Source organism: Saimiri boliviensis, chromosome 10, assembly GCF_048565385.1.
Source record: "Saimiri boliviensis isolate mSaiBol1 chromosome 10, mSaiBol1.pri, whole genome shotgun sequence".
Lineage (NCBI taxonomy): Eukaryota > Metazoa > Chordata > Mammalia > Primates > Cebidae > Saimiri > Saimiri boliviensis.
The window spans coordinates 13,652,527-13,677,247 of NC_133458.1; the positions used below are offsets into that span (position 1 = coordinate 13,652,527).

The 24,721-nt window shown below is 35.1% G+C and overlaps 1 protein-coding gene across 7 annotated transcripts in view; it reads left to right on the top strand.

Moving 5' to 3' along the window:
* TPK1 (thiamin pyrophosphokinase 1) overlaps window positions 1-24,721 on the top strand; it is a 380,490-nt gene that overhangs the window by 210,226 nt on the left and 145,543 nt on the right. For all 7 annotated transcript variants that reach the window (XM_074378961.1, XM_010340431.3, XM_074378962.1 and 4 more), the window contains one exon: window positions 20,855-21,001. In XM_074378961.1, the coding sequence (XP_074235062.1) occupies window positions 20,855-21,001 (147 nt within the window). The remainder of the gene's footprint in view (window positions 1-20,854; window positions 21,002-24,721) is intronic.

Consider the following 24,721-nt stretch of genomic DNA (forward strand, 5'->3'; position numbering starts at 1 on the left):
TACAAGAACAGACACATAGACCCAAGGAACAGAACAGCGAACCCAGAAATAAGACCAGACACCTACAACCATCTGATTTTTGACAAATCTGACAAAAACAAGCAATGGGGAAAAGATTCCCTATTTAATAAATGGTGCTGGGAGAACTGGCTAGCCATGTGCAGAAAAAATGAATCTGGACCACTTCCTCACGCTATATACAAAATTCAACTCAAGATAGATTAAAGACTTCAATGTAACACCCCAAACTAATACTCTAGAAGAAAACGTAGACCATACCATTCAAGAAATAGGCACGGGCAAAGATTTCATGATGAAGATGCCAAAAACAATTGCAACAAAAGCAAAAATTGACAAATGGTATGTAATTAAAGAGCTTCTGTGCAGCAAAATAAACTATAAATAGAGTAAATAGACAGCCTACATAATGGGAGAAAGCTTTTGCAACCTAGGCATCTGATAAAGGTCTAATATTCAGCATCTTTAGGGAATTTAAACAAATTATAAGAGAAAAACAACCCCATTAAAAAAGTGGGCAAAGTGGTTATATTAAATCTGAGGAAACAGAATATCTGTGAGCTTCCACTTGACTTTACATTTAACTTGGAAGGTCAACATTGTATTTTATTTGATGTTATAGCAAGAGAAAAGCAACATTAAAATTTCTCTCTGCCCATACTCCTATGGTAGTATGAGATCATGAAGACTTTCTAAAATTTCTTTTATGAGATCATGAAGACTTTCTAAAATTGCTTCTGATAATACACATAGACTGTATCATATCTTTATATGGCTCTTCTCCATCTAATAAATCATATCAAATTATTATATATTTTATATTTCTACTTATTAAATTGTAAGTATAAATTTATAATCAAAGTATATTTTATAGTAGGAATCTTACCATAAAATAAAATGTTAATTGTAATGTAAATGAAATGCAAATTTGTATTTAATATGTTAAAGAACTATATGCTAGAAATTCATAGAATTTGAATTAGGTCTCTCCTGATCCTAAAGGAGTTTACTCTCTAGAACATGAGATTAATTTTTTAAAATTCCACTAAATTACCTTATTAGTTCATGTACCAATACCTAATTTAAACTTATTCACCCTTAACATTTATTCTTCTGCACAGGGATTCTCTGATACATGGGACTTTTTAAGGCTTGCTTTCATGTTGCCACGTTGTTTATCTGTAACTGAGTCATGAATAATACATTATCAGGATGCCATCTGATACATCTGAGTCTTCAAAGGACACATATATTTTCGGATGCTGTGATACACACTTGAGATCTAAACCCTGGGATTTGGTGAAAAACATTAAAAGCTGTTTCTCTAAACATCTAAAAATATAAGATGCACATTCTTTACAATAAAGGAGAAATACATCAAAATTATGAGGTCCCAAGAATAACAGGATAGGTCTCTTTAGTATATTTACTAGTATTATGTGGCAACAGAATCATTTACTCCAATTTTAAATGTAGACTATATATTAGACAAAATTTGAGCAGAAAAGTTCCCATTAATTTCAATCTGAATGCTTTAGAGATTTAAACCAATACTAGCTTTATTTGTTACAATCTCAATACATTTTAGCCCCCATATATTTTGCCATGTTATTTCTTAAGCAGTTTTTAAATCAAATAATGCAGGATGGTGAATAGATTCTATGAATGAGGGCAAATGCCTACTCTCTCTCTCTCTCTATATATATATATGTATATATATGTACACATATATACATATATATAAACATATATATGTATATATATGTATGTATGTATATATATGTATACACATACACACGAATGACTATGAAGTTAATACTACTAAAGGCCACAGGTTTATCACATATTGTTCTTTTTTATTTTTCTTAATAGGCTGGGTAAGTACTGAATTGTCGTTTACATATTTTTAAGACATTTCATTTCTATATTATTTGATTATGTCCAAATTGAAGTTCTTGACTCTTGACCATTAGGACTTTGTTCGTCTTTGTATTTAATTTCTGCATGGCATTTCTCAGGTAGATACGTATCTTTATACTCAGCAAACCCTATGAGCTTAGAATATTTTATTATATCCTCTAATTATCAGTATTGGATTTAGGTGTACATTTTTTTGTAATGTATTAGTGGATTTGTTTTATGTTCATACTAAATATGAACTTTCTCCTCAATTGAAAATAAACTTTAAGGCTTAGTAATTGATTGGACTAATTACTCAGCCTCATAAGAAGATCTGAGTCATGGGGTTGCAGGATAAACCATGATAGTACTCCAAGAGAAATCTTCCTAGTATTATCTCTTTAAAGGAAAACATATGTGTGTGTTTGTGTAAAAATGTACTGTGAAAAGGAAAAAATAACTTTATAGTGGAGAAACCTGGCAGATACCACGTTAATCAAGTGAACAAAAGTAACGTCATTATATCATACTGATAACACCCTCCTATGGATGTAAGTTGAGAAAGGCACTTGTGGGGCTCTCTAAAACCCATTATTTACCCTTTAAAATAATCAAAGAACTCCAAATTGAAGAATATCCCATAAAATGCCCGATCAACATTTTTAAGGCCAACAAAGAAAGACTGAGAAATTGTTACGGCCAGAGGAGATGAAGAAGACATGGCAACTAAATGCGGTATGGTAACCTGATTTCAATTGTGTAGTGGAAAAATAGGACACTAGTTGAAAGCTGTTGAAATGTGAATAAACGTGAAAGTATGGTTAATAGTAGTGACCAGTGTCAGTCGTAGGTGTATCCGATGTACGATGTTTAGACAAGATGTTAACACTGCTGAAAACTGGATGAAGAGTATATGCCTTGTATTATTTTTGGAACTTTTTTATAAATCTAAAATTATTTCAAAACACAACACTGCCTTGAGAAAATATATATACACTGTTTCAAATATGCTATTACCATAGAACAAGTGTAATCTTTCTGTGACGTGGCTCACAGTAATATAGAATAAAGGCAAGTGTTTCTTAGTACTTAGGCAAAAAAACAATGCCTTTTATGGACTCTCCCACCTTGAAAATGTTTCCTTGGGAAATTTCAAATTGTAAGTTTCTGCTGCATATTTAGACAACTGTTTTACATGAAAATTAAGCCTGGTAGAAAATGTTAGCTAGACATTTGATGGTGTTTAAACTATGGAGACAGCCCAGATGCTCTCAACTTTTCCACTTTCGCGAGGAATAAATTTCAAAGTATAGTAAGACGCTATTAAATGTAGAACTTCCACTAGATACATTTTTATCAGGATTAACTCTAGAAGTACTGACCTATGTATTCCTGCCTCTCCTTCTTGCCTGGCCGGCTCCGTCCTGGTCTTCTTCATTTTCTTGTGGGCACTGCCTGTGCTGACATTCTGACATACCTGCCTTTCACTTCTTTATCTTGTTTCTATGGCCTTCACTTACCACTTCTGTGCCATTCATTAGCTCCTAATTTATACCTTTAATCCTAAACTCCAAAGCAGTTTTTCTACTTGCTAACTGGAAGACCAGAGGAACTTCATTATATTGTCTAAAACAAAATTCATCACTGTTCTCACAAGAATCTCATTTTGTCTTTTTGTATTTCCTTTCTCATTCAGTGGTGCTACCATCCACCTGCCTGGCAGAAACTTAAGAGTAACTTTATACTTTACTCTACCATGCCTAGACAATTGGTCATAGTTCCTTGAAATTCTCCAGATCTTTCTCCTATGCTCACTTTTATCTTTGCAGTCTTGCTGCCACTATGTTAGTTCAAAACATTTGTCATTTCTCACTTGGGTTACTTTGTTAGCCTCTGCTTGCTCCCTTCAGTCCATTATCTTGCTAAAATTCATATCATATATCTTAAATGTACATTTGCTTTAAATTTTTTATTGTCTCCAATTGTTATGTATTCAAGAAATATTTATTTAATGAATAAATGCATTTCCAATAACAATGCAAATTCCAAAGGACATTATGCTAAACCTTAGCTGGCATGCCGAACTCCCTGCAGGACTCTTGCTAGCATTCTTGATGCCATGTTAATTCTCCTGTGACAGGTGTCCAGGTGCTTTAGCATCTTGCTTGACTCTACCAATTATGATAATGAAAATGCTTATTATTGAAAGTAATAATACCACCTTAAGATTTAATAAAATGTTAATCTTTAAAGCACTGTAATTAGAAGTTAGGTATTCAGGTGCTCTGAATAGACCTGGCACTCTTTTTAGCTGTGTGACAGTAGAAAGATTTTTAAGTTCCTTAAGCCTTGATTTCCTCATCTGTAAAGAATACTAACCTACCTATAACAGCATTATGCGGTAAAGCACTTACTTCAGTGCCTGACTCATAGGAAATTCTTATTTTAAAAATTGGGAGTAGTAGTGGTAGTAATAGTAATACACTCTTGTGCAACTAAATCTAATATATTTTGTGGGGTAATATCACTTAAAAATTAAAGTATGTCTTAGAAATCTCTCAAATTAGTGACAGTTTATTACCCAGGTTCATGGACTTTCAACATAGCATTGTGGGTGTTTTTGGACATACTTTAATTTTACAAGACCTCTCAATATCAGAACCTTGAAGCAAACTGAGAACCTCTTACATGTGAAGTATTTCCCAGGTGAGGTCCGGAACTACCCTTATTACCGGGGAACCAATATATATTAAATATATCGATATTTAATAGTGGAATCCAACAGAGAGTGAGATACACAACCCAGCTAACTATTTTTGTACCTTGCCTTGGTGTGGAGAACAAAGGAAGGATATGTTCTACCCTTGCTAATCCTAGTATGGGCATTGTGCTTATGGAAGGATATGTTACTCTAAGATTAGGCAAAAGTTCATGTTAGAGTTCCACAGGCAAACTTCCTCTTCTTAGATACACTATAGAAGCTGCTAGGTATCTTCTTCCAGTCCACTTAACAAACTTTTGCTGAATATCTGTTCTGTTTAAATCGGTATGCTATGATTTCGAGACCAAGTCCATGAACTCAAACAGCCTTCAGTCTAATAGAAGAGACAGATTTACAGGTGACCATAGAATGGTTCAGACTATTGTAATAAATACTGTAACTTGCCTCTTCAGAATGGATTCAACTTCTTTTGGATAGATTACTCAGCAGTTATTTATATATAATTCCTCTTTGAGAAAATGGAATAATAGAGTTTTTTTTCCCTAATGAAATTACAGCTCGTGTTGAGGTCTTCTGTGAACACCATAGTTAAAGCAGCACCCCTCACTCTGCCTCTTGAGTCCCTTGGTTGAGCCATCCTTGTATCTTCCCCTGCTCAATTTTCTTGTCACCATCTGACATACTATATATTTAAGATATTTGTTTCTATTACATATTCACTCAATATACTATAAACTTCACATGGACAGAGAATTGTGCATATTTGTTCTCTGCTGTGTTCTCAGCACTTAATACCTGACACATAGTGAGCACTCTATAAATATTTATTAAATGAATGAGTAGTTACAAATACAGAAGAATCTTTTTGTAACAAACTCTTATCAAATGTTAGCAAACACGAAGTATTTGCTTTAACTTAACAAGGCTTATTCTGTTGTCACAGATCTTATCTATTGAGAAACTTTTTATTTTGTCAGTACCTGGAAATACTCATTATTATATCTACTATTATATGCTTATATATAATTATATTTTAAATGGTTATATATCCATTAATATAAGATTATATATGATTATTTAACTATAAATACCTTCAGTATTTATATATAACAGAGGATCTTCAGTAGGATGGATGTTGTGTTTAGGTAAAAATTGTGCGGTTCATATAATATCTCCCTCTCATTTCCTTAATTGGTATTTTATATAACTTTTGGGACCTGCCTCTTCCAAGTTCTAAGTTACTTGCAAAAGTCAAGAGCTAAAACATGAGAATACCTAAAGCTTGTCTTATATGCCATTGCCATTGTAAACTTGACAATAATAAATCTTACTTTCTTGAAGAAGAAATAGTAAAAGCAATACTGTTCATTTCCAACATCAGCTGTATAACTGAGGCATTGTAATACTTACATAGCAAGTTTCACTACCTTTTTTTGCCTGTGCCTGTGTGCCTCAAAGGGATATGGTAAGCTTAAATTGATATAAAATTCTAGAAAGTAACATGACACACATATTCATTTATATATATTAAATCATTCAGTTACACACAAATATGTCAACATACACCACTCCTTGCTTTTTTGTATATAACAACAGTGTTCTGTTTGTTGAGTGCCAAGATAACCACTTACATGTTGAGATTTTGGAACAAATGCAGTGCAAGCTAAGTATCAGAAAAAGAAGCAAAGAGAAGGAAAAGATTTCTGGGCATCCGCCTGTGTTAGCAGGCTATTTCCTAGATCATTTTGGAGAAGCCTTCAAAAGGGGAATTCGCATCTCTGTTTCTCCTTCTTAGAGACCAGCAATCTTTTTTATAGTGCTGTGCAACAAGAGAAAATAGATAAACTCAGTGCTTTGAAGTGACTTGGGAGATGTTGCTATGGATATAAAAAGCTTACTACCTTAGAGGCTGTGGCAACCTAATCCATCCCTGCCAGAGGAGAAACACCCTTTTTATAGGCCCCAAGACAAGGGTTAAGTTTATCTGCTTACCAGGAGTCTCGGTTTGATGACTCATTTGCCAGATAAAATTTCTTATTAATGCAGAGAATTCCAGATTTGGTTGTAGGGCTTCTCTGCAAATGACATTCTGACCTTACATGAATAGGAGGATTTTATTTTGAATTACAGCATTGTAAGAATGCAGAAACTGAAGATGGAGAAAGAAACTATGTATTGAGGACTTATGTAAGAATAACACACATATAATAGAGCATCCTGAAATTACTTAGATTATAAAATTTTTCTTCATTCTGTATATTCCTTAGCCAGAAATATTACATGTGATAGTGCCTATATCTGTAATTATTATTGTCCACAATGGTAATAGCATCTGTGTTTTTAAGAAATGTTTTGGGCTGGGCACAGGGGCTTATGCCAATAATCTCAGCACGTTGGGAGGCCTGGGAAGAGGATTGCTTGAGCCTAGAAGTTTGAGACCATTCTGGGTAACATAGCGAGACCCCATCTCTAGAAACAACAACAACAACAAAAATTAGCAGGATGTGGTTGTGCATGCCCAGCTACTTGGGAGGCCAAGGGGAGAGGACAGCTGGAGCCTTGGAGGTCAAGGCTTCAGTTTAGCCGTTATCCACAGCACTCCAGTCTGGGCAATAGTGTGAGACCCTGACTCAAAAAAAACAAAAATACATGTTTTGCTTCTAGTTGAAGTCATGACTGTAAAACCAGAATGATGTTACTGCTCATTACAGGTCTGTGCATGTCAGATCAATATATTTTTAGTGACAATTAAATAGGTAATGAAGAAAAGAGATACATGTAATTTTTTGCTTTGTGTTAGGCGATGAGCCTAGGTATCTCAGAAAGTTCCATTTAAATTAAAGAAGATGGAATCCTATAGTACTCACTCTCTATCCATCTCCTCTGTTAGTAGCTGGAAGTAGATGTTTCTGTTGTGTCCATGACCCTCTGTTTACCCATTTCTAGTTAAAACTCTATGGTTACCGTGCTGTTTCGTAACAGAAAGTGGCATACTAAAATCCAGACGCATGGAGTAGAAATAAGATGATACTAGGTTCCTTCCTGAATCTGCTATGTACCTTCCCCTGTGGACATACATGTCGATGTATATAACTCTCAGTGTGAACAACGGGATCAGAACGTCTTGACACATATTAGGAAATAGGAATATGTAAGCCAAATTATATTGATTACAATTTAATTCTGTTATCTATTTCTACTAGAGGTTTTAGATGCCTATAAGATTGACCCTGAAGATTCTGATATTTTGTAAAGCATTCATTTGAATAAAGGGAATTATTTTAGAGAGGAAATTATTATTGAACAAATATTTTATCCAAGACTAAAGATTTACTGTGATGCTCATGGATATGGATTATGTTTAAGCAAAATAACGAATAGCGTTGCTTATCACTTTAAGTCAACCTGGGGGTGATGAGGTGATCAACTTATGAAGCAAACTTACTGCATTGCAAGAAATACACTTTAAGTAATCTCACACAGTAACATGTTTAACATTCTTATTTGGCATGATAAAATGGTCCAGTGCAGATCTAGAAACCTGAGTGTTAATGACAAAGTGCAAAAATTGCAATCAAAATGCTCTCTATTCTCCCAGAAGGTGGAAAGGAGATAATTAATGTAAACTATGTATATTACACCAGATTGCTAGACCTAAGGATTACACCACAGCAAGTCTGATGGCCACCTATTATAACTGGGCAATAAAAAGTGAAGAGAGTTTTAAACCACTAAACTTTGGGGAAAATAATACACCAAAACTACTGCAAACAGCCAGATCTAATTTTCCGAGACATGGCAGCCAAGTGTATGTATCACTTTCAATGACACTATGCAACTAAGACTTATTTCATGGCTAAATTCAAGCAAGAAGTGTTCTTAGATTAAAACAAATCATTTTGATGAAAAAGAAAATAGTTGCTATTAAGAAATGATCACAAGTAAAGATAGACTAATCTCCTGGGACCAGAGCATATCTTTATCACAGTCAATCAGTTCCAAAGTGGCTTAGAAAATTATCTGTCTTTTGTCAACTTGGTCACTGGTGGGCGTGACTGAAGAAAGAGGATACAGATTCTGAGTTATCGTAACTCATTTTCCATGGAAAGGGAAGGAATGAGTGGTTAGTGTTCTTTCAGGTATACAACTTTAGCAGGGCATTATGTATGTTAGAGAATTTTTAGCCAGAGTAAAAAATACTTGGTACTATTTGAGTAGGACTTCAGCAGTACATTTTGGGATGTTTTCAGTTGTGTACCAAGCAACATTTATATAATAAATTTGGAGTATCCTTTCAAAATTTACCTCCAAATAGCAATTGTTTCTGAATATGATATGTCATACTTTTATTTTTCATTTTACACTAAACACCTAGTGTGTTGGAGATGCTATGCTAGGTATTATGGCCATTTTAAACCCCAAACAATGGCTCTTTCCATTCCTTATAACCCCTGTAATTCAAAAGGAATACACTTGAATTCCCTAAAATATCTTCATATCCTGAGAATGTGAGAGATTTGGACACCATAATTACCTCTAGTAGGTTTTACAATGTCCATGCTATTTATACAGACCCTGATTTTATGTAATGTTATTTACTAATAGTTCTTACTCTTCTCCTCAAAGAATTTAATTTCAGCAAAGATAAATTGAATAAAATTGTTTAAAAAATAAAAACTTCCCAAAAGGGTGTGCTTTTTAAAATTCCATTCAACTCTCCTTTCCACTTGCTTTTGATATAGGGAAATATAAATACATGCATGTTTGCTCTTCCTGTCCTTTGCTGTATCTATATGGGGAAGAAAAAATAACACATACCTGCATTTTCTGGATATAACACTGTTTTGGTTTATATGGAAAAAATGTCCCATCTGTAGGGATATCATTGATCTGGCTTGAAAACCTATAGTCTAGTTAATCAAGAAAATATCAATATTCAAGACAGCTTTGTGAGGAAAGCACTATTATTACAACCAGGCTTGAAATGTTTAATTAAAAGATTCAAAATCCTTGCCCAAGGTGCATCAGAAAAGCTTTTCATTGTTCAGAGAGTGAACTCAGTCATCGTTCTATACATTGACTTGACCAGAGTACCTGAAGTTAAACTGCTTTCAGATACTCTTTGAAGCAACCTGAGGGTAAATAAAAGCACACTCATGATCAACAAAAGCACTGCATCCAGTGTACCTGGGGAGTGCTCTAAATGAGGAGAAAATGTCACAGCAGTCATCAGATTTAGGTTGTTTGGGGTCAACCTATGAAGAATCTTTAATTTCTAGGTAAGAAATTTGAGCCTTGATATATAGATAATGGTAAGCTATTAAAAAATTTTGACAGAAAATCATAAGGCGATTTAGAAAAATAATGTAATGGTTGTATGCCAGCTGCATTGAAGGATGGAAAATCTAATTACAGTAATAAAAGAACCAATTACAATGTTCTTTGAAGAATAATACTTTAGTCATTTTCTCCATTAAGAATTTGAGAAAGGAATAGAGACTTCAGAAATTAGCCTTAAAGTATATACTTGGTGCTGATTGATCTTTTTTGACAAAATCGAAACCTCAAAACTGTTAACTATTCAGCTAACAAACATTTGTTATGCATATGCGAGACACTCTAATAAGTATTACAGGTTGAGAAATGCAAACTGAATGAGACCCAGTTTCTGACTCTAAGACTTTCCTGTCTTTTCGAGTAAGTATACTTGTAATCAGATTATCCCGATACACTGTCAATAGTGCTGCAGTAGAATTTTGATAGGATGGGTGAGAAGCAGGTTGGAAGCAAACGTTTTCCAGTCTAGAGTGTTCAAAAACTCCTTCCTAGTGGAGGTGGTCAGTCTGCTGAATCTTGAAGGTATAGTAAGGGCTAACCAGAAAAAGGGGAGTATTCGAAGTTAAAGATAAAATCCTGAAGTCTGGGATGTCAAAGAATAGGTGGTACTGAGAGAAAGTAATAATCACGCATACATCCTCGGTTCAGGCAGTATGTACGTTTGCTTCCTTTAACAGGCTAGAGAACTTTACTGGAATCTCTCAGTCTCTCCTGGACTCTTCCACTGCAGGTTCCTATCTAGTGTGTCAGGGACCTTTGCAGTAAGACTTTCTTCTTCCACTTATGCAAGGAAGTTGGAGTCCCTTGGCTTAGCTCTCCAGAGAGGTACAGGGGCATCAATGCTAGAACATTAATAAAGGTATAGACTGCCTGGGATTTTATGCTAAAACTTTTACCAGGGGTTTATGGTTTATAGCAGACACATGTCCTCTCTTAGCACGGATCCTTATCACAGCTCCCATGGTTTTTCGAATGCAAATAAGCCTGTATACATTGCTCACTCTTCATGTTTGTGTCTCTTCTCCTTTTTAAAAAACACTTCTTCTAAAATAACAGGTTGAAAAAAAAGATTTATTTAATAAACGTGTTATAGACTGTTCGTTCCCCCCTCCCCAAATTCATATGTTGAAATCCTAACCCCCAGTGTGATTATATTAGGAGGTTGGGCCTTTGGAAGGTAATTAGACTGTTATAGACTGTTTGTGCCCCCCCCAAATTCTTTTGTTGAAATCCTAACCCCCAGTGTGATTATATTTAGGAGGTTGGGCCTTTGGAAGGTAATTAGTTCATGAGGGTTGAGACTTTATGAATTGGATTAGCCCTTAACAAAAAAAAAAAAAAAAAAACAATGACAGCTTGTTCCTCTCTCAGTACTCTCTGTGATGCCCGTGATGCCCATGTGAGGATGCAATGAATAGGTGGCCATCTGCAAACCAGGAAGAGGGTCCCCATCAGAACTGAGTCTGCTGACACCTTGCTCCTGGGCTTTACAGCTTCCAGAACTGTGAGAAATAAATGTTATTTAGCTACTCAATCTAGTTTGTTTTAGCAGCCCGAGCTAAGACAACACTTCAATGACATTTCTTAATAACACTATGTTCACAGTTTAGAAAAGTAGGATAAAACACTCTATCCAAACAAGTTCATTTTTTTAAGGTGGTGGAGGTAGACATCCTTTGGAAATATTTACAGTAGTTATATGCTTTACAAGGAAAGGAGAGAAAAGGTGATAGTCCAAGCACTAAAGTTTGAAATCTTGTCATGTTTTCTCAGAACTTTTTTTTTTTTTTGAGACAGAGTTTTGCTCTTATTGCCCACGCTGGAGTGCAATGGCGCAATCTCAGCTCTCTGCAACCTCTGCCTCCCAGGTTCAAGCAGTTCTACTGTCTCAGCCTCCCAAGTAGCTGGGATAACAGGCACATACCACCACACCCAGATAATTTTTGTACTTCTAGTAGAGACAGGGTTTCATCATACTGGTCAGACTGGTCTCAAACTCCTGACCTTGGGTGATCTGCCCACCTCGGCCTCCCAAAGTGCTGGGATTACAGGCGTGAGCCACTGTGCCCAGCCGTTTTCTGAGAATTAAAGTATGGTTATTCCTTGGTATCTATAGGGGATTTGTTCCAGGACCGACCGTACATACTAAAGTCTGTGGATGCTCATGTCCCTGATACAGAATGGCATAATATTTGCATATAACCTATGTACATCATTCTGTATACTTTAAGTCATCTCTAGATTATTTATAATACCTAATGTAAATGTCAATGCTACATAAATAATTGTTACACTGCATTGTTTAAAGAATAATGGCAAGGAAAGTAATCTGTCCATGTTAAGTACAGACACAATTTTTTCTCTGAATATTTTTGATCCACAGTTGGTTGAATCTTACAGATGCAGAATCCATGGATACAGAGGGCTGACTGTATTTCTAGAATGTAAATGTGGGATGGGAGTTGAAGATGTGATTTGTGGGATGGAACTGGAGGCAAATGGACTTTATCTTGTGGAGCCTGAAGAACCAATAATTAATTTTAAGCAGAACATTGACAAGCTCAGATTTAATATTTGGAAAACTTACTATCATAACCAATTGAAAGATTACTTGGTTATAGGGGCAACATGGTAGATAAGAAGGCCAGTGGAATTGTCCATGTGCGAATTATGATTTCTGAAATTAGGCTGTGACAGGGATGTTGAAATAAGAATTATTTGAGAAAACTCTAGAATTTCCTTGTATTTCTTATCTGTGAATGGAAGCCTCAAAACTTTGCCATTGTAAGAGGCATTACTTTTTCCTAAACCAAACAGGCTTACATTAAACTGGACCTTGCGTTATAACTTCGCCTGCTTGAAATGGAAACAGGATCCCTGCAGTAGTGCTTCCATAGCCTGACAAGACCCAACTCAGCATACCCTGTGTTCGTCCATGCAGCATACCTTGATACTATAGAATATGAGTTCTTTATTTTCTCTGTTTTCTCATTGTACTTCATATTAATCAGTAGAATTATTTTGTAGGCTTACTATAACATGTTTTAGTATTGCTTTTTTTTTATCAGATTATTTGTTCTTGGTCTATCTTAATCCCACTCATTCCTCCAAACCCTGCATTGGCTCTTCCATCTTCCAACTATAGGATCAAACAAACCAGAATGCCATTATTCTATGGAAGCTTCACTAGACTGCAGTGCACATCTTTGAGAGTTAAAGGAGGCTTATTAAGCCTGATGTGATTTTTTTTGTACCCTAGTGTTTAATTGTGTTAAGTTGGCTATACTAATGTTGTAACTCTCCAGCAGGAGGGTAAACATGTACCTTGGTTTACATGGAATAGCCCCAGTTTATGCTTGTGTTCTTGGTGTAATTGTTTAGAATGCCCCCTTTTTACTTTCGAAAGTGTCTCAGTTTGCACATTAAATTGTGTGATCACCCTATCTGTCAGGGAAAGCCACAGAGAAATTGTCCATTTATGCATCCCTAGAATTCAATTTATGGAAAGTAAATGTAATTAAAATGTGCTGACAGCCACTGTGCTTGCTGTAGACTTCATGCATACTCTAAGTCTTTTTTTTAGGACAAATGAAGAAAAACTTCTCATTTGTTTACTAAAGATTTTTACTGCTATAATAGAAAAATGAAATTGCTTCTCTTTTGGTGCTATATAGCCCTCAACCAGTCTTGTCATGATTCTATTAAGGTAAATAATGCAAAGCTGAGTTTTGTGTTTATTTTCTTAAAATACACATGACGACTATTTAACTTATTATGGTGGAAAACAGAGAGCCTTATATGCACTTATAAGTGAAAAGAATCTTGAAAAATATGGCCATGAATTTACTGCATCCCCTACCATTACAGATGAGTGACCCAGATCACAAGGAGGTCATGTAACATATATGTGGTTCCATGGCTAATTAAGTAGCATATGTGCTATAGTCAGATCTCCAGTGTTTTGATCCAGGGTTTCAAGGTTCTATTCGCTAGGTGGAATTACATATGAAAACATAGGCCACCTTGATTCCCATCATACTGGTCTTGTAAACCAAAAAGTCCATGTAAAATATCCTGACCTTAGAGTAGGAAATATATGGAAAGCAGTCAGAAATTGGTGTTTTACATTTTGTGTATTTAAAATGTGGCATAATAGGTATGTGCTGAGTACCTTTTTGTATGTGTGCACAAATGTTTTTTAACTTTTTAAGTGAATATATGTCTACGGGGCACAAAGTGATGTTTTGATACATGTATATACATTGTAGAATGATCAAATCAGGATAATTTGAATAGCCATCACCTTAAATATCATTTCTTTGTGATGAGAACATTTAAAATCCTCTCTTTTTACCTATTTTGAGCTATAAATACATTATTAACCATCATCACTGCTGTGCAATAGAACACCAGAAATTCTTTCTTTTGACTGTAACTTTGTACTTATTGACCAATGTCTTTTTCCCCCCACCCACCAGCCTCTGATAATTACCATTTTACTCTCTACTTCTGTGAGTTTCAATTTTATAGATTCCATGTATAAGTGAGATCTGACAGTATTTCTTTCTGTTTTTCTGGATTGTATAGGTTCATTTGTGTCACAAACGGTAGAATTTCCTAGTTTTTTTTTTTTAAGGCCAAATCGTATTCCATAATTTACATATATCACATTTTTTAACCCATTTGGTGGATACACTATTGTGAATAATGGTGCAATGAATGTAGGAATGCAGACAACTCTTCGCCATACTGATTTTCATTCCTTTGGGCATATCCCAGTAGTGGGATTGCTGGGTCATACCGTGATTCTGTTTTCAGTTTTTAGAAGAAATTCCATACTTTTTTTTGAAAAATAGCTGTACTCATTTGTAAAATCACCAACAGTGTGTATATAAGGGTTCCCTTTTCCCCACTTCTTCACCAACACTTATCTTTCAGCTTTTTGATAATAGTCAATCTAAAAGTTGTAATAATTTATTGTGGTTTTAATTTGCATTCATCTGATGATTAGAAAATGTTGAACATTTCTTCACATATCTGTTGGCCATTCCTGTGTTTTCTTTTGAGAAATGTCTTCAAATCCTTTGCCTATATTTTAAAAGCGTTTTTTGCTATCTTGTTACAGAGTAGTCTGATTTTTTTTTATGTTTTGAATAGTAGCCCCTTATCTGATGTATGATTTGTAAATGTTTTCTCCCAGCTCATGGGTGCTCTCCTTATTAATTGTTTCTGTTGCTGTGCAGATGCCTTTTAGTTTGAACCAATCCCATTTATCCATTTTAGTCCTTGTTACTTGTGATTTTGGGTCATTATCTAAGAAGTTTCTACCCTGAACAATGTCAGTCATAGAGCTTTTTCTCCATGTTTTATTCTTATGTTTTATAGTTTCTGGTCGTATGTGTAAGTCCTTAATCCATTTTGAGTTGATTATTTTATATGGGGTGAGGTAACGGCCCAAACAACTCTAAGACTCAAGAGATCCTTCTACCTCAGCTTCCCAAGTAGCAGGACTATAGATGAATGCAACCATAAACAGCTAATTTTTTTAACCTTTTTTTGTGGGAGTGGGGTACAGATGGGGTCTTGCTATATTGCCCATGCTGGTCTTCAGCTCCTGGCTTCAAGCAATCCTCCTGCTTTGGCCTCCATAAATTCTGGGATGACAAGCATGAACTACCGTCCCTACCCTCCAACCTCCAATTTCTTTCCTTCATATGTCGATATCTAGTTTTCTCAGCATCATTTATTGAAGGTACTACACTTTCTCCAATGTGTTTTCCTCACATTTTTGTTGAAAATCAATTGTCCATAAATGTGTGGGTTTACTTTGTGGCTCTCTATCCTATTCCACTGGTTGATGTATCTGTTTTTATGTCAATATCATGCTGTTTCGATTACTATAGCATTGCAATGTATTTTGAAATCTGGTAGTTTGATACCTCCAGCTTTGTTATTTTTATTGAAGATTGCTTTGTCTATCCTTTGTGACTCCATATGAATTTTAAGAATTTTTTTCTATTTCTGTGAAGAACTACATTGGACTTTTGATAGAGATTACATTAAATCTATAGATCATTGTGGGTAATATGGACATTTTAACAATTCTTCTAACTCAAGAATGTGGGATATCCTTTCATTTATTTGTGTCATCTTTGATTTTTTTATTAATGTTTTAAACTTTTTATTATTCAGATCTTTCACTTATAATTTGGTTAAATTTAGTCCTAAGTATTTTTTTATCCTATTATTAATGGGATTATTTTCTTCTTTTTCAGACAGTTCATTGATACTGCATAGAAACTACTGATTTTTTATTTTGCATCCTACAACTTTACTGAACTTACTGGTTTAAACTATTTTTGGTAGATTCTTTAGGATTTTCTATATATATATAAATAAAATCATGACATCAACAAATGGATACAATTTCACTTCATCTTTTCCTGTTTGGATGCTTTTTATTTCTTTCCCTTGCCTAATTGATCCGGTGGCTAGGATTTTCAGGGCTAGTGCCATTTTGTTCACTGTTTTCTATAGAGCAATTATATTTTAGGTCTTCTGTTCTTTTTTTCCTTTTGTGTTCTTCCTTTGTGGTTTGATAGTTCCCTCTAGTAGTATGCTTTATAACCTTTCTTTTTACCTTTTGTGTATCTCTTATAGGACTTTGCTTTGTGGTTACCCTGAGGCTTACATAAAATACCTTACACTTAAAACTGGCTATTTTAAATTGATAACCTAATGTTGATCACATACACAAACTATGCATTTACTCTTCTACTTCCCACATTGTATGTTTTTAATGTCCTACTTTATATTTTTTTGGTATATAATCACTTGAAAAATTATTAAAGCTGTAGTTTTATTTTAATAATTTTGCCTTTTATCCTTTATACGAGAGGTATAATTGTTTACCAAGCATTTTTTTATTTTAGAGTGTATTGGATTTGACTGTATACTTGCTTTTATACTTCAAGTTTTATACTTTCATGTATTTTAATATTACTAATTCATGTTCTCTTCTTCTGCTTGAAGAACTCCCTTTGGCATTTCTTTTAAGACAAGTCTAGTGGTGATAAGCTCTCTCAGTTTTTGTTTGTCTGAGTAAGTCTTTATTACCTCTTCATTTTCAAAAGACAAGATTGCTGGGAGTAGTATTATTGGTTGACAGAACAACCCCCATCCCCCTTAAGGATTTTGAATATATCATTTAACTCCCTTCTGGTCTGCAATATTTCTGCTGAGAAATACACTGATAGTCTTATGGAGATTCCTTTACATGTGACAATTCACTTTTTTCTTGCTCCTTTCAGCACTCTTTAAATTTTGACAATTTGACTATGATGTGTCTTGGTGTGGGTTTCTTTTGGATTTATCTTATTTGATTTATCTTGGGCTTCTTGGATTTGCTTTCTATTTCCTTCCACAGGCTGAGGATGTTTTCTGCCATTATTTCTTCAAGTATATTTATTGTTCTTTTTTCTCTCTCTCGTTCTTCTAGTACAGCAATAATGTGTAAGTTGTTATACTTCATGGTGTCCCGTTAGTCTCTTAAGCTGTCCTAATTTTTTTCCCCCTTGTCAGATATTGCTGAAGGATTGAGTAATAAAAGGACTGGGAATTGACCAGTGAGTTTTGCCATGTAGTTCCCATGGGTTATCATGTTTGATAGAGTGATAAGGGCTAGCAGACTTCTCTCTTATCTCTTTTACTATGATGATCATGTGTAGATGCCATGGGCAATCATGTTTGATGGAGTGATAAGGGCTAGCAAACTTTTATCTCTATTATTGCAATAATCCCTTGCTATCTCTTGGCTTTCCTCCTTGCCTTTCCACAGTTTATTCTCAACACACTCAGCATGGTGACTTTTTAACATAGATAGATTATATCAATCCTCAGCCCCAAATCGTTCCCATTTTATGTTGATAAAAATCAAGGACTTTACATTGACTTAATAAAGCTCTACACAAATCTAACACTCACAGTTTACTCTGATTTTTCCTACTTCTCCTACTAATTTTTCATTTTGCTCTAGCAACTTATCTCCTAAAGCTCTTTTCCAGTGCCTGGAGCCATATAACATTGTCACTATTTTACTGTAGTCTGTTCTCTGAAACACCCCAGGTATCCATATATGTGGCTAATTCTGTCAACTTCTTTCAGGTCTTTGTCTACTTTATTACTTTACCGATGTAGCCTACTGTAGCTATCTTATTTGAAGTTGAAACATCCACCCAACCAACATTTTTTATCATCCTTTCTCTATTAATCTTTTTTAGCATTTACCACCTTTTTCACATTCTAATTTATATATTCATTTTAAAAAACTTTTTTGTCAAGTGTGTATTATCCTTCATTTGACTGTTAACCCCATGAAGTCGGGGGCTTATATGTTCTTTGCTGATATATACTAAGTGTTAGAATATTTCCTAGTACATGGTATATGATCAGGAAACATTGATTGAGTTTTCCTTGTCATTAGCTTCTAAATGCAGCTTATAAAAGCATCAAATGTATGTTTGAGCTAATAAATATTACATGTTTGCTTTTTTCAAAAGCTACTACCTCTTGCAATCATTTCCAAGTAGGAAAGCACTATTTTGTAGGAGTTAGGTGATGTTAACTCAGCCTAATAATTAGCTTCTTGCTTCTCCAGTTATTTAGTTTTTCCTGATTACTTATAGGCTTAAGGGAAACTCAGTAAATACCTGTTGTCTACTCTGTTGCAAACACTGCCAGTGGCTGTGATTCATAGACCTCCTCTAGAAGGAGAGATTCACAAGTATGTCAGTGTTTATAACAAAGTATGACTGGATGATGTTAGAAATAAATGCACAGGATTTTGGATTCACATAGAAAAGAACACTTGCCATCTATAATAGTCTATTGTAGATTGAACACCCTGTCCTCTTTCTGATATCTCTGTGAATATCAAATGTCCTACTTACAGCCAGGGCTAAAGAACTGCAAAAATGATCCAAAGTCAATTCTTTTTCTGTCCCACCTGCAGCTTGCATTGATCCTCTATTGTTCTTAATCAATCTTGCTAAATGCTTCCTGTAGGGAAAATGAGTAGTGATGAGAAGTAATCTTGCTGTTACTTTCTTCTGAAAAATTTAATGATTGATTTACATATATTGCTTATTCATCACGATATCCCATTGTAGATGATGGGGATTAAATTTCAGTCTTAAAGGTTATGGGATCCCTCAAGGCTTAGCTTATAGTAATGAAAAATTGAGAACTGAAAAAAGGGATTTCAGATTCTGTATAGTGAATAAACTTTTATCAGGCCTTGCTTCCAATATGCATTTAGGATTATGTGGCTAGGAATATGCTGTGAACTTTTTACTGCAGCTTTAGAACTTTCTCTGTATTCCATATACAACTTATTTTTTATGTATTTTTCTTCAGTTTAAAGCAAATTCTCTGGTTTTCCTGAAGTCATAAATAATCTATGGGCCTTTCCTTACTGGTCTGTAGAGGCCCTCTTAAAAAGGCCTCCTAAATATAAATAGAAATCATTTACCTAACTTGATATCACAAAGAGAAGCCATCCCTTTGTTAAGTCTATGTCTAATTGATTGCAAGTTAACTCTCTGAATATTAACAGATGTCCCTGGCATTGCCTGTGTATTTGGAGTAATACATAATTCCCAGAGTATATGGTCTTTCTGAGCCAGAAAACCTAATTCTTCAAATTCTGGAAAGATCCTTTAGATTTATGGTTTGCCTGGTTTCTTTACTTTTTAATTTTTTAATATATACTAGGTGTATATATTTCTAGGAAACATACAGATATTTTGGTACGGGCATGCAATGTGTAGTAATCACATCATGGAAAATAGGGCATCCGTCCCCTTAAGCATTTATCCTTTGTGTTACAAACAATCCAGTTATACTCTTTTAATTATTTGTTTGCCTGTCTTAAAATATTTTAAGCTTAATGTGAAGCATGTTACCCATAGTAAAAATTCCCATTCTTCCTACATTCTGATAAGCGCAGAGATAGGAAGGAAACTCATTTCAGAATTTGATTATTCACTGTAATTTACTTTCAGTGTTGTCATGAAACCCTATTTTGATGTATACATTCCCACAGTATGGCAATTAATCTATTACTTCCTTAGGCTAATGAGTCTTTTCTTGCAATGTCTTCATTTATTCATTCATCAAACTTTTGAGCATCTTGGATGAAAAGCACTGTGCAAAATCCCAGGTATAACCATTGAACCAGAGAAACACACATTTGGCTTCATAACCTGGTACAACTTACTAATTTCTCTAGGAATTGAATAGGGTCTACTGGTGCTTGGTTAACAGGTTATTATTCTAAAGCCATGCTGTTTTTATGAATCACACATTATCTAAGCCTTTTTAATATATTATTTTAAAACATAAACACCAATATTCTGTATTTTTACTTCTCTTTTATACTAGATAGAATGGTTATTACTGTCAGTTTTACTATATATTTTTATGCAATATTTTAATTAAGATCTTTCATCTTTTCTTTCTCATGATTAATATATCAGCTTTGCTGATAATTGTAAATCAGAGAAGATTTCCACATGAAAAGGAACACGTAAACAGAGTTTTAAAAGAAGAGATGGCTAATTTTCTAAGTGAATAGACAAATGGGAAAAAACTTATAATATGTACTTAAAAGCATTGGTTTTCACACCGGGCACTGTCACTTGTTAATTATGTGACCTTGAACTGGCAGCTTAATTTCCTTATCTGAAGACTGGAAATGTATCTGTTTATTGCTTATCAAATGAGATAATAGTATTGAAAGCTCTATTTAGGTGTTTGATACTGTTTAATTATTTAAAACTTTTAAGATATGTGACTCCCAATTTTACCTGCCTTGCTTAGGTTGACATGATCGTGACGCTGGGAGGCCTTGCTGGGCGTTTTGACCAGATTATGGCATCTGTGAATACCCTGTTCCAAGCGACTCACATCACTCTTTTTCCAATTATAATAATCCAAGAGGAATCTCTGATCTACCTGCTCCAACCAGTAAGTCAAAGCGAATCTAATGTGATCCCTTTCCTTCACAAAGCTTCTAACACTAGAGTAGAGGGAAACATTGAGTAGAAACACTTGAGTAGAAGGAAACACTCCTCACTAGGAGGAAACATTGGCCCTGCTTGGGTCTGAACTGTGAGTGGAATTGAACATGTGTGCTTTCTTGTGGCCACTTTAATTTTCTGTCTCTGGTTGCTGACCAGCAAAAATGTGGAGGAGAAGCCTGAAAGTTTTCAGTTTATCATGCCTAGAAAACAAGAGAAAATGTTGTAACTTTAAATTGACTAAGAATTAAATTGAGCACTTTAGTGTTTTGAACAGCTGAATTTGTGAATGACGTGTGAGAACAACTTCAGCGGAAAACACAAGGCTTGGCAAATGTTGCTAACGTAATTCTTATATATTTTGACTGTTGTCATTATAATTGGATATAATTGGAAACTGGGTTTGATTTTGTTAAGCACTTAGAAGAAAATCTTTAGCTTTTACTATTCATAAGCTGCCTGGTGATTGGTTTCTCTGTCTCAGAATAATTTCTAATGATGAAGTCATTCATTTCCAATGATAAACATTAAGGACATTTTCTTTTGTTTTTTTCATGATCTTTTTTTTTTTGTACTTTATGTTCTGGGGTACATGTGCAGATCATGCAGGATTGCTGCATAGGTACACACATGGCAATGTGGTTTGCTGTCTCCCTTCCCCCATCACCCACATCTGGCATTGCTCCCCTTTTCATCCCTCCCTGACCTCCCCACCCCACCAACTGTCCTTCCCTTGGCCCCTCCCAACAGACCCCAGTGTGTGATGCTCCCCTCCCTGCGTCCATGTGTTCTCATTGTTCAGCAACTGCCTGTGAGTGAGAACATGCGCTGTTTGATTTTCTGTTCTTGTGTCAGTTTGCTGACAATGATGGTTTCCAGATTCATCCATGTCCCTACAAAGCACACAAACTCATCATTTTTTATGGCTGCATAGTGTTCCATGGTATACATGTGCAACATTTTCCTTGTCCAGTCTATCGTCAATGGGCATTTGGGTTGGTTCATAAGGATGAAGTTGGTGACAATAGCAAAGGTTGGTCTTTGCTATTGTAGACAGTGCTGCTATGAACATACATGTGCATATGTCTTTATAATAGAACGATTTATAATCCTTTGGATATATACCCAGTAATGGGATTGCTGGGTTAAATGGAATTTCTATTTCTAGGTCCTTGAGGAAGCGCCACACTGTCTTCCACAATGGTTCAACTAGTTTACACTCCCACCAATAATGTAAAAGCGTTCCTGTTTCTCCACATCCTCTCCAGCATCTGTTGCCTCCAGATTTTTTTAATGATCACCATTCTAACTGGCATGAGATAGTATCTCAATGTGGTTTTGATTTGCATTTCTCTAATGACCAGTGATGATGAGCATTTTTTCGTATGTTTCTTTGCCTCATATGTGTCTTCTTTTGAACAGTGTCTGTCAGTTCATATCCTTAGCCCACTTTTGAATGGGTTTGTTTCTTTTTTTCCTGTAAATCTGTTTTAGATCTTTTTAGATTCTGGATGTTAGCCCTTTGTCAGATGGGTAGCTTGCAAAAATTTTTCCCATTCTGTTGGTTGCCAGTTCACTCTAATGATGGTTTCTTTTGCTGTACAGAAGCTCTGGAGTTTGATTAGGTCTCATTTGTCTATTTTGGCTTTTGTTGCCAATGCTTTTGGTGTTTTAGTCATGAAGTACTTGCTTATGCCTAAGGACATTTTCTATCAATGTAGCGCATAGAACAGAATTCTTACTAAACAAACGAATTTTATGAGGTTTACTGGATTTCAGTTTAAAAATATCATTTGGTAACTTCTTTGTAAAGATAGTGGACAGTTCTTTCCATTTTCGCTCTCATTGTAGTGTACTACTGACATTTTGCTTCTACCCTGTCACTACCCACCATCTGCAGCATGGCATTACTAGAAATTGTGGTTTGGTTAATGCACGGGGTCAGGGGGAGGTCAATGCATGCTCAATATTCTTTATCCAGTTTTGCATTTTTTTACTGGATCTTTGCATGTCCTAGCCATGTTGCTTTCTGGAAAAATATGGAAGGGGAGGAGAAGAATTCAGATTTCAAACTATACTATCCATTTATTTGGTCAACAGTTATAAACTGCCTTCTACGTATTTGTTGCACTACATGGCAATTAAGGATAAAAATAAATGGTTGTATATTATCTTTGCTCTTCAGATTAAGTGCAATGAAGGAGACATTTATAAAAATGTAATCACCATGCAGTGTTCAAAGATTGGTACCAAAAAATGAAAGAATAGAAAACTGGGGCACATTTCATTCACTCAGTTAGTTCAACAAATAATTCCTGGGTACTTGCTATTTGCCACGCTCCTTTCTAGGAATAGAGCAGTTAACAATATAAACAGAAATCCTTCCTTTCATGCAACATACCTGCTACTGAGCTTACAGTTCAGCAGAATCTTCAATGATGAGTAGATGCTTGCTATGGATGACGATGGGAAAGTTATTCAAGTCAAGAGGAGCCAGCAAAGAAATACAGAGTTGCAGGATATGTTGGGAGTTACAGGTAACTCTGTGCAGATAAAATATGGGGTGTGGTATGGAAAATGCCAGAAGATAGGACTAGAAAACTAATTGGGATACTGATGTGAAGAGCCTTAAATTCCACACAGTGGAATGTGAACTTCTTTTTGCCACAGGTTTTGGAAAGTCATTAAAAGATTTTAGTTAGCAGTGTGAGGTGCACAGATATGCTGTTTAGATTTGTTATCAAATTATATGTTTGTTAAATATCCATAGATTCCCAACAATTTCTGAAGTTTGAAACTTACTGCTATTGTGAAGCATTGAGTTTTGTTATATTGCATTGAATTGATGGTATGACAGCTAAAGTATTCAATTGCAGCTTGTCTCTTTATAGATGCTCTGGTTAATATATTACTAGTTAAAGATGCAGTACGATACTTTTTAAAAGCATAATTGGCAGATTCGCTGATAGAAAAAGCCACATCTAAAATATGACTTCTGCATTAAGGTATTTTACTGTTTGGGGTTTCTGTATTTTCCTTATAATTGGTATAATTATGAGCTTTCTGAAATGCATTTGGCTTGGGATCCATTGGATTTCCTTCCATCTATAGATTGCTGTCTGTCATCAGTTCTGGAAAACTCTCAACCATTACGTTTCAAATATTAGAATTATTCTGGACTATAAAGTCAGTTTGATAATTATGTTTTGAGAAAGAGTACCTTGAAAATGTGAGTAAAGGGCAAGCATGTAATAAAGAAGAATCATGGCAAGAATTAAAAATGCAGAGGGTGGGTCTAGCAGCAGAGAGGTATAGCTGAAGTGGGACAGTGGATAGAACACAGAGGTGGTGAAGAACTTCAGAATGCAGCCCAGAGAGATTAAGACATAGGAAATATGAAAGTGCTGAGATGTATATGATACAAGGAGAGGATATTAAATACATTTAATTTGAGGTACAGAAGAAATAAGAAAAAGAATAGGGCAAGTAAGCCAGCTGCCTTTTATGTTCACTTTTGCTTCATAGTTCATGACCTTAATTCCTTCTGTGTTTTATGATTTTTGGCCAGGACCTGACGTTTCTGAGAACTTTAAGTGTGGGAATTATTTGAGGCATGGGTTAAAAGTAAATCCAAGGAGAATTTACATTTGCTTTTTCCTGGCTGCTG